Source organism: Dipodomys merriami, unplaced genomic scaffold (genome assembly GCF_024711535.1).
Source record: "Dipodomys merriami isolate MVZ:Mamm:240054 unplaced genomic scaffold, mDipMer1.0.p SCAF_2, whole genome shotgun sequence".
In the NCBI taxonomy this organism is placed as follows: domain Eukaryota; kingdom Metazoa; phylum Chordata; class Mammalia; order Rodentia; family Heteromyidae; genus Dipodomys; species Dipodomys merriami.
In genome coordinates, this window is record NW_027203381.1 from 88860716 (window position 1) to 88873306 (window position 12591).

Below are 12591 nucleotides of genomic sequence, written 5' to 3' on the forward strand. Positions count from 1 at the left end.
AATCATTTCAACAACAAATCAATGCTAATTATCCTTTTTTCTGCATTTATATTTGATTGCTAATTTTTGTAGGCGTTTTGTGTCTTTGGCAGATTTGCGGATAAAAATCCTTATGTGGGAAACCACCCAGCTGCCCCACTACAGATGAATGGATCCATATATTGTGGTGCCTGTATACAATGGAATATCACACACAGCCGTTAGATAGGACAAAATAATGGCAATCTCGGGGAAATGGATGGAACTAGAACAAATCATGTTGAGTGAAATAAGCCAAGATCAGAGACAAATGGCACATGGTCTCCCTGATAGGCAGATGTTAAAGTCAAAATGCAAGAGATACAAGAAACAAAGGACCTCTTAATTTGTCTATTGTTTTTAGATGACTCTGTGTTTTTGACCCCACATATGGTGTATACATGTGCACAGATGAGGAAAGCTAGGGGGTGGGCACAGAATCAGAAGGAAACAGGTGATACAATACAGCAGAGTGGTCCATCAGCTGCACTGGACATTGATGCAAGTGAACTAAGCGACTCAAGGGCAGCGATGGGAGGGAGGGAATGAGAAAGAGGGAACAGCAAAAGGAAAGACGTGGAAGAAATAGATGTATAGTCAAAGCTCACAAAATTCACAAACATTTTAGACGATGATAATGACAACTCACCTTTTGAAGTTTAAAATGTTTGACAATATTGAGACATTTATGTAATCAATCTCAATAAAGAAAAAATTTTAAAAATCCTTCAGTGGATTGTAAACTTCCTTTTTAATTCTCAAACACTGCGGTTTTAAGGAATAGTATAAAAACATTGGGAGACAATTACACTTTGATTTTTTGTGGTATTGTGATTAGGGCAGAATGTATCATTACTCTTAGGAAATGTGTGTGCCAGGCCTGTTTGAAATATTTAGAGGTTACTATAAGAATATTCAATTGAGTTGAAAATAATTGGCAAAAATAAAAATATTTTGCTAGGTGATGGTGGTTCATGCCTGTAAATCCTAGCTACTCAGGAGGCTGAGATCTGAGGATATGGTTTAAAGCCAGCTGGGGCAGAAAACTGTGAGACTCTTATCCACAATTACCAGCAAAGAGTCGGAAATACAATTGTGGTTCAAGTGGCAGAGCACCAATCTTGAGAGAAAAAAAAACAACTCTCAGATCCTGAGTACACACATACAACATCTCATAACTGCTATTGGAATTAAATTAAATCTGTAGCTGAGTGGGGTAAAGCAACCAACACTTTATGTTTTCCAAATCACTAACATGATGTGATCCATTGTTTAAGGCCTTTCATTTCTTTCGTGTATGTGTGTGATAGTACTCTGGCTTGAACTCAGGACCTGGTCACTATTCCTCATCCTCCTTCAGGAAGGAGGATGAAGGACAGTAAGAGGTGGGGTAAGGTTGAAGGGAGGAGCATTTGAATGCATGTATGGAAATGGTCACAGTACGTTCACCCTCTTGTACAACTAATGTATGCTACCAAAACCTTTTTTTTTTTGTCTCATTGCTTTACCTTTATTTTTTTTAATTTAATTTAATTTTATTTGTGAACATACTGTACAGAGGAGTTACAATTACATGGGCAGGATAATGCGTACATTTCTTACCAAGCATTGCAGCCTCCTCCTTTGTTTACCCTTCACATCCCTTCCCAGCCTCCCCCCTCCCCCCCATCCCAATCCTTCTCCTTCCCCCTCCCCCCCCCCCCCCTGCACCAAGGTTGTAAAGCTCGCCAAAACCTTTTTTAAAAAAAGTTTTCAACTTTCTAATTGCATAGTATCTAGATATTTACAAATAGGGAAAAAGACAAGAGACATTGTCTTTAAGAACAAAAAGTTTTGAGCAAACTGTACCAGTTTATTTACAATTGTAATTTATAAACAGTAACACAAATGTCTTTACATCAGTATTATGAAAAAGGGTCCCATGGCTGAAGTGGGTGAAAAAATGAGACTTGGGAACATTTCTAAAGGAGGGCCAAGAAAATGGAAAAAATGCAATGCAATAGTTTAGGGAGAGTTATAAATATCAAGTGCTGCAGCACTAGGTGCAATTTCATGCAAATGTCTTCATCCACTCAGGTAAACTTTTTATATAGGTATCAGAATAAAATTTCTTGAACTATATAGTCTTTTATTCACTTGATTTCCCTTAAGTAAATTAAAATAACTGGCTGTTGACAGGGTACATCTAGATATATCTATCGGTCCCATAGAGATAATCTGTTACATTTTAGGACATGGTAGATTATATTTGCTATTTTCCCAAATAGACTTTACAAAAGCCATCCGTGGCCCCAAAGATGTTTCTGGACCTCTCATCATGTGTGACTAAATAGGCCTCAGTGAATTAAGCTGAGAAAGCTGCAAAACAAAGCAGATCACTTCAGTTATGTAATATTAAGAGAATAAAAGTAGCTTTATACCACTGGATCTTTAGTGAGAAGATAGAATAAAAAGAAAAGAAAAACATTTAAGGATGCAATATAAACCAATTGAAATGTATCCAATAGATGATCTGGCTTTTAAGTGGCTATTAGTGTGATCATAGACCATCATCTCAAGAAGGATAAATCAATGTATTTTGAAATATCCTAAACGAAATATACTTGTAATAATGACCAATAGCATTTTTAGAGATACATTTCTATCCTCCTAAGTCCAGCTTTAATCCTAACATTTCTAGTTATTATAATACTTTTAACTGCTCCTTAGAAACCATTGTGAAGTTTAGTACCTCTGAAGCATTTAGTGTCCAAATAATTATCTAAGGAAGCAAAGATGACTTAGAAACCAGTGCTCCCCTATCTCACTTGAGAGCCTACATTTGGAGTTGGCTGGAAGCATCAACCATTTTAATAAAAATACATCATTCTTTTTAAGAATAAAACAGTGAGATAATTATTAACCTATGTCCTCAGTTTCTGATATTTCTCAGTGGGTAAAACTAAATGTGGTAATTAAGGATGTCTCTTTGACCAATTCTCTCTAATGTTCAGTGAAGACATTGCACACATGTATCTGTATGGTTGTTTTGAAACCTCAAAGTGACACATGTTCCCTTAAAACAGCTCTTCAAAACAGAACTGCGTCGGTGTGTCGGTACCCTCGGCCTGGAAGGGCACATGGCCAGTTACTTCAAAGTCACTTAATATCTGACCATTATAGTAAATCATTTTATAAAACCAAAACTGCAAAGAAAAACTTTAAAAAAAGTTTAACTACCCCAAGATTGATTATAGTAATTTGCACTTACACCTGCTATTCAAGCACCCCCATGAGCAAATGAAAGGTCTCTGGTTAGTATTCAGTTAGGAAATATATGTTCATGTTTCTCTTGGTTGCCTTAATTTCATTTAAATAAATTTCTTTTATATTAACTTTCCAAAGCATCCAAAACTTTCATGATCTGTTGTTTTATGGCTCTGGTAGCATCTCCTGCATTTGGAATCAAATACCTACGGGAGAAAAAAAATAATATAGAGCAGCTTTCCTTAGGGACTCATCTGACATGCCACCTTCTAAAGGGAAGCTTCTCCTGATCCACAAAGCCAGCACAAAGATGCACTCCTCTGTGCTCCCTGTAACTTACTGCAACAGATAACTGAAACTTTTTTGTGTGTACCAGTTGTGGAGCTTGAATTCAGGGCCTTCAGTTCTTGCTCAACTTTTATGCTCACTGTTGTTGCTGCTCTATCACTTAAGTGACAACTCCAATGCGGGGCTTTTGTTAACAGAAGAAAAGAGTCTCACAGACTCTTCTGCCTGGGCTGGTTCCAAAACCTCAAGCCTCAGGTCTCAGCTTCCTCAGTAGCTAAGATTATAGGTGTAAGCCATTGGCACCTAGCCAAAGAAAATCTAAGCATAAAAGCAATGTGATTTTGTCCATGGCACAGTTAAAATTCTTTATTATCAAATATACACAACAGCTAGACACTAAGACACAAGGTAATAATATGTAATACTCTACTGCCCCATATAAATATAATCTGTTACACAGACATAATTTTTTTGGGGGGGGGGATAAATTGGTCGTGGGGCTTAAACTCTGAGCCTGGGCACTGTCCCTCAGCTCTTCAATTCAAGGAAAGCACTCTACCAGTTGAGCCACAGCAACACTTTGGGTTTTCTGGTGGTTAACTGGAGATAAGATACTCAAAGTAGAGTATCTTAGGCCTAACTCCTTGGAACATCTAAAATACCATTTATCAAAACAAATTCTAAGAAATGGAAACATAGGTTCTTTTTGTTGTTGTTGTTGGTTGTTGTTGTTGTTTTGTCTTTTTTGTCTGGGAGGGCAGAAGAGGAGTACAGAAATAGAGGAATGGTATTCACTATACACTATGTAAAAACTGAAATATACATTGTGGGGAAAACAAATATTTACATGGGGGAAAGCAAAAAAAGAAGTGACAATATCCAAGAAGAATTGTACTCATTACCAGACTTATGAAATTGTAACCCCTCTGGTATAATATCTTTATAACAATAAAATTATATATAAAAATTTCTATATAAATGAACAAAAATTCTATTACATATTTAATCTGTGGAACATATGCAAGGCTATAGCAAACTATAAATTATGAATGTAAGAGAAAGGGAAACTAGGGAATTTATCTTATTTTATTACAAATCAATTTTTAATGCAGCACTGGTTATACACTACTCTTAAAGACTGTTGTGCAAAAAACTTAGGAAATCAGCTATGAGAACTTACTGAAATTATGTACTACTGGCTAAACCACTTATGACTAAGAACTGAAAGGAAATACAGCAAATGTTGCTCACGAAGTGTTTCAAGTATTCTGCTCCACTAAAATAGACAATCTGTACTTAATGACTTGTAACTGAGATAATGTCATCCCAAGAAAAATCTTACCTTTCAATGGCCAATATTTCTATTCCAGAAGCACTGCTGTTTCCATATTTGAAAGTAATTAGCTCAGGATGTTTTTTTTTCGACGTAATTTTAACTACAGAATTTAGTGCTTGTCGAGATTGTATATAAGCCAATCCTTTCCGTGAAAGAATCTCCCTTAAACAGTACATGTGTGTTGCAGTAACCAACAAATGACTTGAAAGAAAAAAAGGGAATATCAGAAGAAAAAATTGTAAATGTTAATTCAAACAGTGTTGTTTTGACATCAATTATAAAAATGTCCATTTGAAATTATATTCAAGTTACAAAATATAAACGGGAGCTCCAGTGGCACAATCGGTTAGCGCGCGGCACTTATACAAAATATAAACAGGATAATCTATAAATAAATAAGTTACGTAACAGAAGCTTTCAACTTCCTTTCCTTTTCTTCTCTTTTTTCTGCAATACCAGGGTTTGAACTTGGACTCTTGCTTGTGAGGCTGCTATGATACTGCCAAGCCAGGAGGCCAGTGTCAGACACCCCAGTGCCTGCCTCAGCCTCAGTCTGCCTATGTTGAAGCTTCTGCCATTGCTGGCATCAAAGATTTCAGTTACCATGTCTAGCTTCACTCTGTGGAAACTAAGTCTGTCAGACTCTTCTGCCCTTCCTGGACTGGATGCTTGATCTTCCCAATTTCAGCCTCCCAAGTAGATTGAGATAACAAAGCAAGCACCACTGTGCCCCAGCTACAAGCTCAGAAGGAGTTTTAAAATTCAATCCTCCTGAGCTCTGCCTCCCAAGTAGCTAGAATTACAGGCATGAGACACATATGTCTAGAATTTTTCACTTTTCTTTCCTGAAATGCAATGTTTTACTGACAGATAAATCATAAACAAATTTTTTTGTTAGTCCTGCAGCTTGAACTCAGGGCCTAAGCACTGTTCCTGAGCTTCTATTTTTTTTTTTTTCCTGTTTATGTGACACTGAGGAATTGAACCCAGGGCTTCATGAATGCTAGGTAGGCACTAAACAGCATTCCCAGCCATCTGATTCTCCCCCCCCCACCCCCCCACTCCCCGGCTGGAACTTGAACTCTGGGCTTAGGCACTGTCTTTGTGCATTTCAGTTCAAGGGGTGCACTCTACTGCCTGAGCCACAGCGCCACTTCCGGTTTTCTAGTGGTTTATTGGAGATAAGAGTCTCATGGACTTTCCTGCCTGGGCTGCCTTTGAACCACCATCCTCAGATCTCAGTCCCCTGAGTAGCTAGGATTACAAGGCATGAGCCACTGGTGCCCGGCTCCTTCTGATATTCTTATCTCTAATTAACCATCAGAAAGCCAGAAGTGAAGCTGTGACTCAAGTGGTAGAACACTAAACTTAAGCAAAAAAGTTCATGACAGTGCTCAGACCCTAAGTTCAAGATCTAGGCCTGGCACAAAAAAAAAGTTATGCTGGGTGCCTGTGGCTCATGCCTGTAATCCTCACGCCTGTAATCCTTGCTACTCAGAAGGCTGAGATCTGATGACTGAGATTTGAAGCCAGAATACGCAGGAAAGTCTGTGAGATTCATCTCCAATTAAGCACTAGAAAAGTAGAACTGTGGCTCACAGTGATAGAGCTCTAGTCTTGAGTAAAAGAGCTCAAGGACAGTGTCCAGTCCCTAAGTTCACATCCCATGACCTACATAGACCAAAAAAAGATACTTTAAGATACTAAAATTTCTTAGTAAATTTTGCATGTTATATATTAATTTTTAAAATGTATAGAAGGAATAATGGCATTGAAGTTGTCTTGGATAATTATTACGCTGAAGCATTTAGGAATGAAGTCTTCAAATGACTTCACAAAAAAAAGTGTATGCATAGAGACACTGACATAAACAGTATTAGAACATGTTACCAGGTTTTCAATGTACAATTCATTAAGTTTTTTTCAAAATAACAATACTTTAAAAACTGAGACAAACAAGCAGATATGTAGCAAATTGTATTTTTGTAATTTAACTTAATATAATTAATTCCCTAAAATTCAATTTTACTTTTGAAAAAGACATTTTCAAAAGTACCTGGGAAACATGTGTCCATTTTCTTTCACTTCTTTACAAGGGAAATGATGCTTGATGTCTGGCTTGTTTATCCAAGTCTGAATGTTTACAACTTCTTTTCTATCATCATCTGACATTGAGGAACTGTCTATTTCATCTATAAAGAAAGCAGAGTGTTAAAATGTGACATTATTGCAGGCACCAGTAGCTCACGCTTGTAATCCTACCTACTCTGGAAGCTGAGATCTGAGGATCACAGTTCAAAGCCAGCTTGTGCAGAAGAGTCAGTGGAACTCATATCCAATTAACCACCCTCAAAAAAAACTGGAAGTGGAGCTGTGGCCCCAGTGGTAGAGTGCTAGCTTTGGAAGAAAAAAAAAGCTCAGGGACAGCGCCTAAGTCCCAAGTTCAAGCCCCAGGACTGGCACACACACACAAAAAAGTGGACATTATCAACTTTAACATATTTCTTAACCTGAGATTTCAAAATTATTTCTATAGTATTTTAGATGACTGTCTATAGTATTTTGGTTTGAGAGAATGAAAATCAATTCTAACACACTATTTCCTTATGTGTATATATATACAAATATTATGAAATATGGTTTTTGTATTGTGAATAAACTTTAAAAAATGTCTTGACATAGATAATACAACTCTGATCTGACTAGTCTATGGAGAGATGGTTGAACCACCTGACTTGACATAAAAATGGCAGAGTTTTTTCTTTGTTGGTCTCTGATTTTAAAAAAGAAAAACAATAAAGTTTCCAGGAATAAATGAGAAAAATTCTTTTTTATTAGAAACATCAAAAACATTCCAATTTAACCTAGTTTTTAAAAATTAGTAATTAATAGTTCTTAGGCAAACAATAAATGTTCTTCCCTTTGATATCTGTTTAAAAAATAAACATAATTAAAAAGAAAATCTAATGTTTTTCAACTTAAGTAACAGTGACACCTCTCTACCTAATCACAGACTAATCCCATCTTCATTGAATGGAGTAGTCACTACCTCTATTTGGTATGACTTGTTCCACAAATGCTTTTAATTTAGCCACACATGAATATCCTTAAATAGTATAGTGTTTCCAGTTTAAATGTTTATAAAAAATAGACCATTTAATTATTCTTCTGCAACTTCTACCCTGCTCCTAGCATTATTAAATGTATGCTTGTTGATATATATAGATCTAAATTTCTCGTTTTCATACTGACCTATTTCCCCCTGTATGTGTATGATAAATGTAAACATGCCACATGTATTCATTCACTTGCATCTCCTCTAATGAAAGAGGTTGAGATATTCAAAGAGAGACAGAAATAGGAAAATGGCCACAGAAAAGGAAAAGAGGAAAAGCAAACAACTAGAGATAGCACATTTCTCTCAATACAAGATTTCTAGAAAGTAATTTTGAAATGTCTACAAAAATGTCAAATGTGATTATTTTTAATGTAGTAATCCTACTGCCAAGAATTCATTCTCTGTAGATACTTTCAATAGTTCATCCAGACATATGTATGAAAATATTGCCATTTGAGCTGGTGGCCAGTGACTCATGCCTGTAATACTAGCTACTCAGAAGACTGAGATCTGAGGATCACAATTCCAAGCCAGACTGGGCAGTGAGACTCTGATCTCTGATTAACCACCAAAAAAAACCAGAAGTGGAGCTATAGCTCAAACGGTTCAGTGCTAGCCTTGAACAAAAAAGCTTAGGGACAGCTCTCAGGCCCTGAATTCAAGCCCAAAGACCAGCATTTTTTTTTCTAAAAATGCCATGTGAAACAGAAAAAAAAATTAAGTAGTTATGGTATATGACAAGGAATTGAGAAGGCAGATAGGCTGAAATGGAAAATACCGTGTATTTATTATACTACTAAGTGGAAAGGGCAAGATAAAAGTTAGGAATCATTTTCTTCCTCCTTTTATACACTTACATACATTTTTCCTAACTAAATACATATTAAAATTAATTATGATTAATCAGGATAATCTGGGCTATTGAATTATAAACCAGTGTAATTTTTTTTTTTTATTGTAAAGGTGATACACAGAGGGTTTGTAGTTACCTAAGTCAGGTATTGAGTACATTTCTTTTTTTGCAGTCATGGGTTTGAACTCTGGGCCTGGGCCCTGTCCTGAGTTCTTTTTTTTTTTTTTTTTTTTTTTTTTTTTTTTTTTTTTGTCGGCCGTGGGGCTTGAACTCTGGGCCTGGGCGCTGTCCCTCAGCTCTTCAGCTCAAGGCGAGCGCTCTACCACTTGAGCTACAGCGCCACTTCCGGTTTTCTGGTGGTTTATTGGAGATAGGAGTCTCTCGGTCTCTCCTGCCCGGGCTGGCTTTGAACCGTGATCCTCAGATCTCAGCCTCCTGAGTAGCTAGGATTACAGGCGTGAGCCACAGCGCCCGGCCTGTCCTGAGTTCTTTAGCTTAAGAGCACCACTTCATTTTCTGGTCGTTAACTGGATATGACTCACAGACTTCCTGCCTGGGCTGGATTTGAACCTCAATCCTCAGATCTCAGCCTGCTTAGTCGCTAGGATTATAGGCGTGAGCTGGCATGAGCACATTTCTTTTAAACAGTGTCACCCTTTCAATTGTTTTGTAAAATAAATACAAGAAGAAAAATTTCCCTAACCCAATGTCCCCATCTTGTGGTCTTTTAGAATACTGCATCAAGTTTTTTCAGATATCCATTTTAGAATTCTCTGAACTCTATATAATCTCTTAGTGAGAGAGGAAAGGAACTTAACCTTAGACTTTTCATGTCTACAGCTAAAGTCTTCCCCCTTTTGACCCTTCAATTCTTCCTGTAGAACATCACTGGTTGTTTTATAAAACAGTCAGTTATAATTCATTGGTTCCAGGATGATTTCTACAATTACTCTCGGTGGCTGAAGAGAAAGTCTGTAGTTAAGTGATACCGTACCTGTGTCATATTCTTCTTCATCTCCAATGCTGAAAACCGGCTTCACACCACGGTAAGGTTTGCCTACTCTGTCACTGCTGCTCACGTGCCTACATTCAAAGAATTTAAGAGGGAAAATATCACTTAAGTAAAGATTTTTTACTAAGTATCACATAAATATTCAAACAAATGTTCTTTGGTCCTATGCCACACCCATAACTTTAGGACAGCTATGTTAAGGAAATTGAAGATAAAGAACTTATGTTAGCAATGTTAGCAAAAGTACCAAACATACTTAACTCTGTAAACTGAAATTATTTGTTCTAACCAAAGCTTAGATCTGCTTGACCCTCAGAAGTTACTAATCTTTCTGTGTTCTATTTCCTCATTACTAAATTTGTGATAGCAGTGATATCTACCTTTTAGGGTTACTGTGAAAAATAAATAAAGATTTTTTTTCTTTAGAAAATGCCTACTAGCGAGTTCATGTATATGTATATATATATATACTTACTATGTAAAACAAGTTATAGGGGTTGGGGGCATGGCTGAGGTCATAGAGCACCAACCAATGAGCAAAAATAAGGGTAAGATACTGGGTTCATGCCCCATCTTGGCTCAAAAAAAAAAAACCCAAAAAACAAGAAATAGCACTAAATATTTCAATTTAATAACAGTGCTCAAGGCTTCTCTTACAAGTGTCTTGGAATTTTTCCCCAGATTTTCTTATTCCTGGTATTATCTGTGTGTGTGTTACTGGAGATTTACTCAGAGGCTCACATGAGCTATACCCCTCAGCCTTCCTTTCTTTTTCTTGTCTGAGACCATGATTCAAACTCTTAACCGACACTTTTGTTCACAGGCTGCTGGAGTACCACCTCAGCCATGCTTCCAACCCCATCCCTACTTTTATTTTAATCAAAGCTAAGATTTTATTTCTAGTGAATAAATATAAGCAATGAAAATGAATCTTTCTTTTTCAAGAGGCAGATACATGAGAAACATGAGGCAGAAACAAAGAGACTCAATTAGTACTACAGGAAGTGCGATTCCTCTCTTACTATGGTAATACCTAACTGCTTTTCAAGTAAACAAAACTGAAATTAAAATACTTTAACAAAATATTACATGCTTCTGGGGGGGGAAAACTTGCTCTATTTGCAGGATAAGACTGAGGTTTATCCACTAGAGGAAGGCTTTGTTTTTTGCTTTTCTTCATCATACATGAAGACACTCAGAATCCTTTTCTATCCTCTACTTTTCAAACACAGTCCAAAGTGTGTCATGTCTCAGTTTTAATAAATTAAATTTATTTTAATTTTTTTTTTTTGAGTCTGGTCGTGGGACCTGAACGCTGTCCCTCAGCTCTTCAGCTCAAGGCTAGCGCTCTACCACTTGAGCCATAGCGCCACTTCCGGCTTTTTCATTTTGCTTATGTGGCGCTGAGGAATCGAACCCAGGGCCTCAGGCATGCAAGGCACGGGCTCTACCACTGAGCCACCTTCCCAGCCCCTTGAATTTATTTTAATAATAAGTTTAATGTAATACCATCAATTAAGAGCTTACTATAACCTAATTTTGTTGAAAGAGACTTACATTTTTACTTCTTCCAAACAATATTCCTCCAAAAAAGCAATTATGAATTAGGTTAACTTGTGCATGAAGTTTAAGTTAGAAGCAAGAAACTCACTTAGTTTTTAGGTTAAAATATAGCTAATGTAAAATTATCCTGTATATTACCAAATTATTCTAAAGGGCTATATTGTGTATCAGTGATGTTCTGCCAAAGCCTGTGGGTGAAGTCAGCATCCAGCCTTGACATGGAGAGGAAGGGCCTAGTTGGAAGTTTTAAGGCGCGCGGTGGGGGGCCGGGGGGGGGGGGGAGATGAGCTCCTCAATAGGAAATTGGAACCATGATCCATCATGGTTCTCTTTTACATCCCAGCCATGAGGTGATCAGCTTTACCCCACTGTGTACCCCCCACCACAAAATGCCACCTCACCACAGGTCCAAAAGCAATGGGTCAGTCCTAACATTGACTGAAACATCCAAAATTGTGAGTAAAAATAAACATTTCCTCTTTTTAAAGATTATCTCAGGCATTTTGTTACAGTAATGAAAAGCTGGTAAAAGAGAAAATGAATAGTTCAATCAACTTTAAAACTCAGACTGAACATTTTATTAAAAGGCAAAAGAGAAAATGCTCATTTAGATTATAAAATTCTGGTATTAAATTGTAAATTATCTTGATATTAACGCTTAAACTACTACAGCATAAAAAATAACCATCATGCTATACTACAATAAATATTTGAACCAAAAAATGAGTAGGAGATAATTATTTAAAAAACAAATTACTAGGGGGGACCAAGATGGCGACTGGGCAGTAGGGAAACGCCACAGCTCTCTCCAACCAAAAAGAGAGTTCGAGTTCCAACGCTTAATCTCCCCAAGAGACCGACAACAACAAAAAGACGAACACTCAGAGAAAAACCAGAGGCGGAGAATAACAAAAAAGAAAGAGGAAAAGAATTTCAAAACAGAGAAAAGCGAAGACCCCTCCCCCAACCTTTACTGGCCGCGCGGCAGCACGCCAAGCCGCTGGCCAGCCGGCCCGGCGGGGGCTGTGGGAGCCCCAGAGAAACAGCAGAGACACAGGGGGCCACTTTCAGAACATCTGGTACTGGTTTGCAGAACAGCAGATCACCAGGAACAGAGAAACCTACCAGCCGGGAGTCTCCACGAGGATCCCACCCCC

The 12591-nt window shown here is 37.4% G+C and overlaps 1 protein-coding gene across 4 annotated transcripts in view; it reads right to left on the minus strand.

Moving 5' to 3' along the window:
• Window positions 1-1849: 1849 nt before the first annotated feature.
• Window positions 1850-12591, minus strand: part of Tbc1d23 (TBC1 domain family member 23) — a 60090-nt gene continuing 49348 nt past the window's right edge. For all 4 annotated transcript variants that reach the window (XM_070030386.1, XM_070030384.1, XM_070030385.1 and 1 more), the window contains 4 exons: window positions 9854-9942; window positions 6945-7080; window positions 4895-5089; window positions 1850-3470 (listed from right to left, as the gene is read on the minus strand). In XM_070030386.1, the coding sequence (XP_069886487.1) occupies window positions 3389-3470; window positions 4895-5089; window positions 6945-7080; window positions 9854-9942 (502 nt within the window). In that variant the 3' untranslated portion in view covers window positions 1850-3388. The remainder of the gene's footprint in view (window positions 3471-4894; window positions 5090-6944; window positions 7081-9853; window positions 9943-12591) is intronic.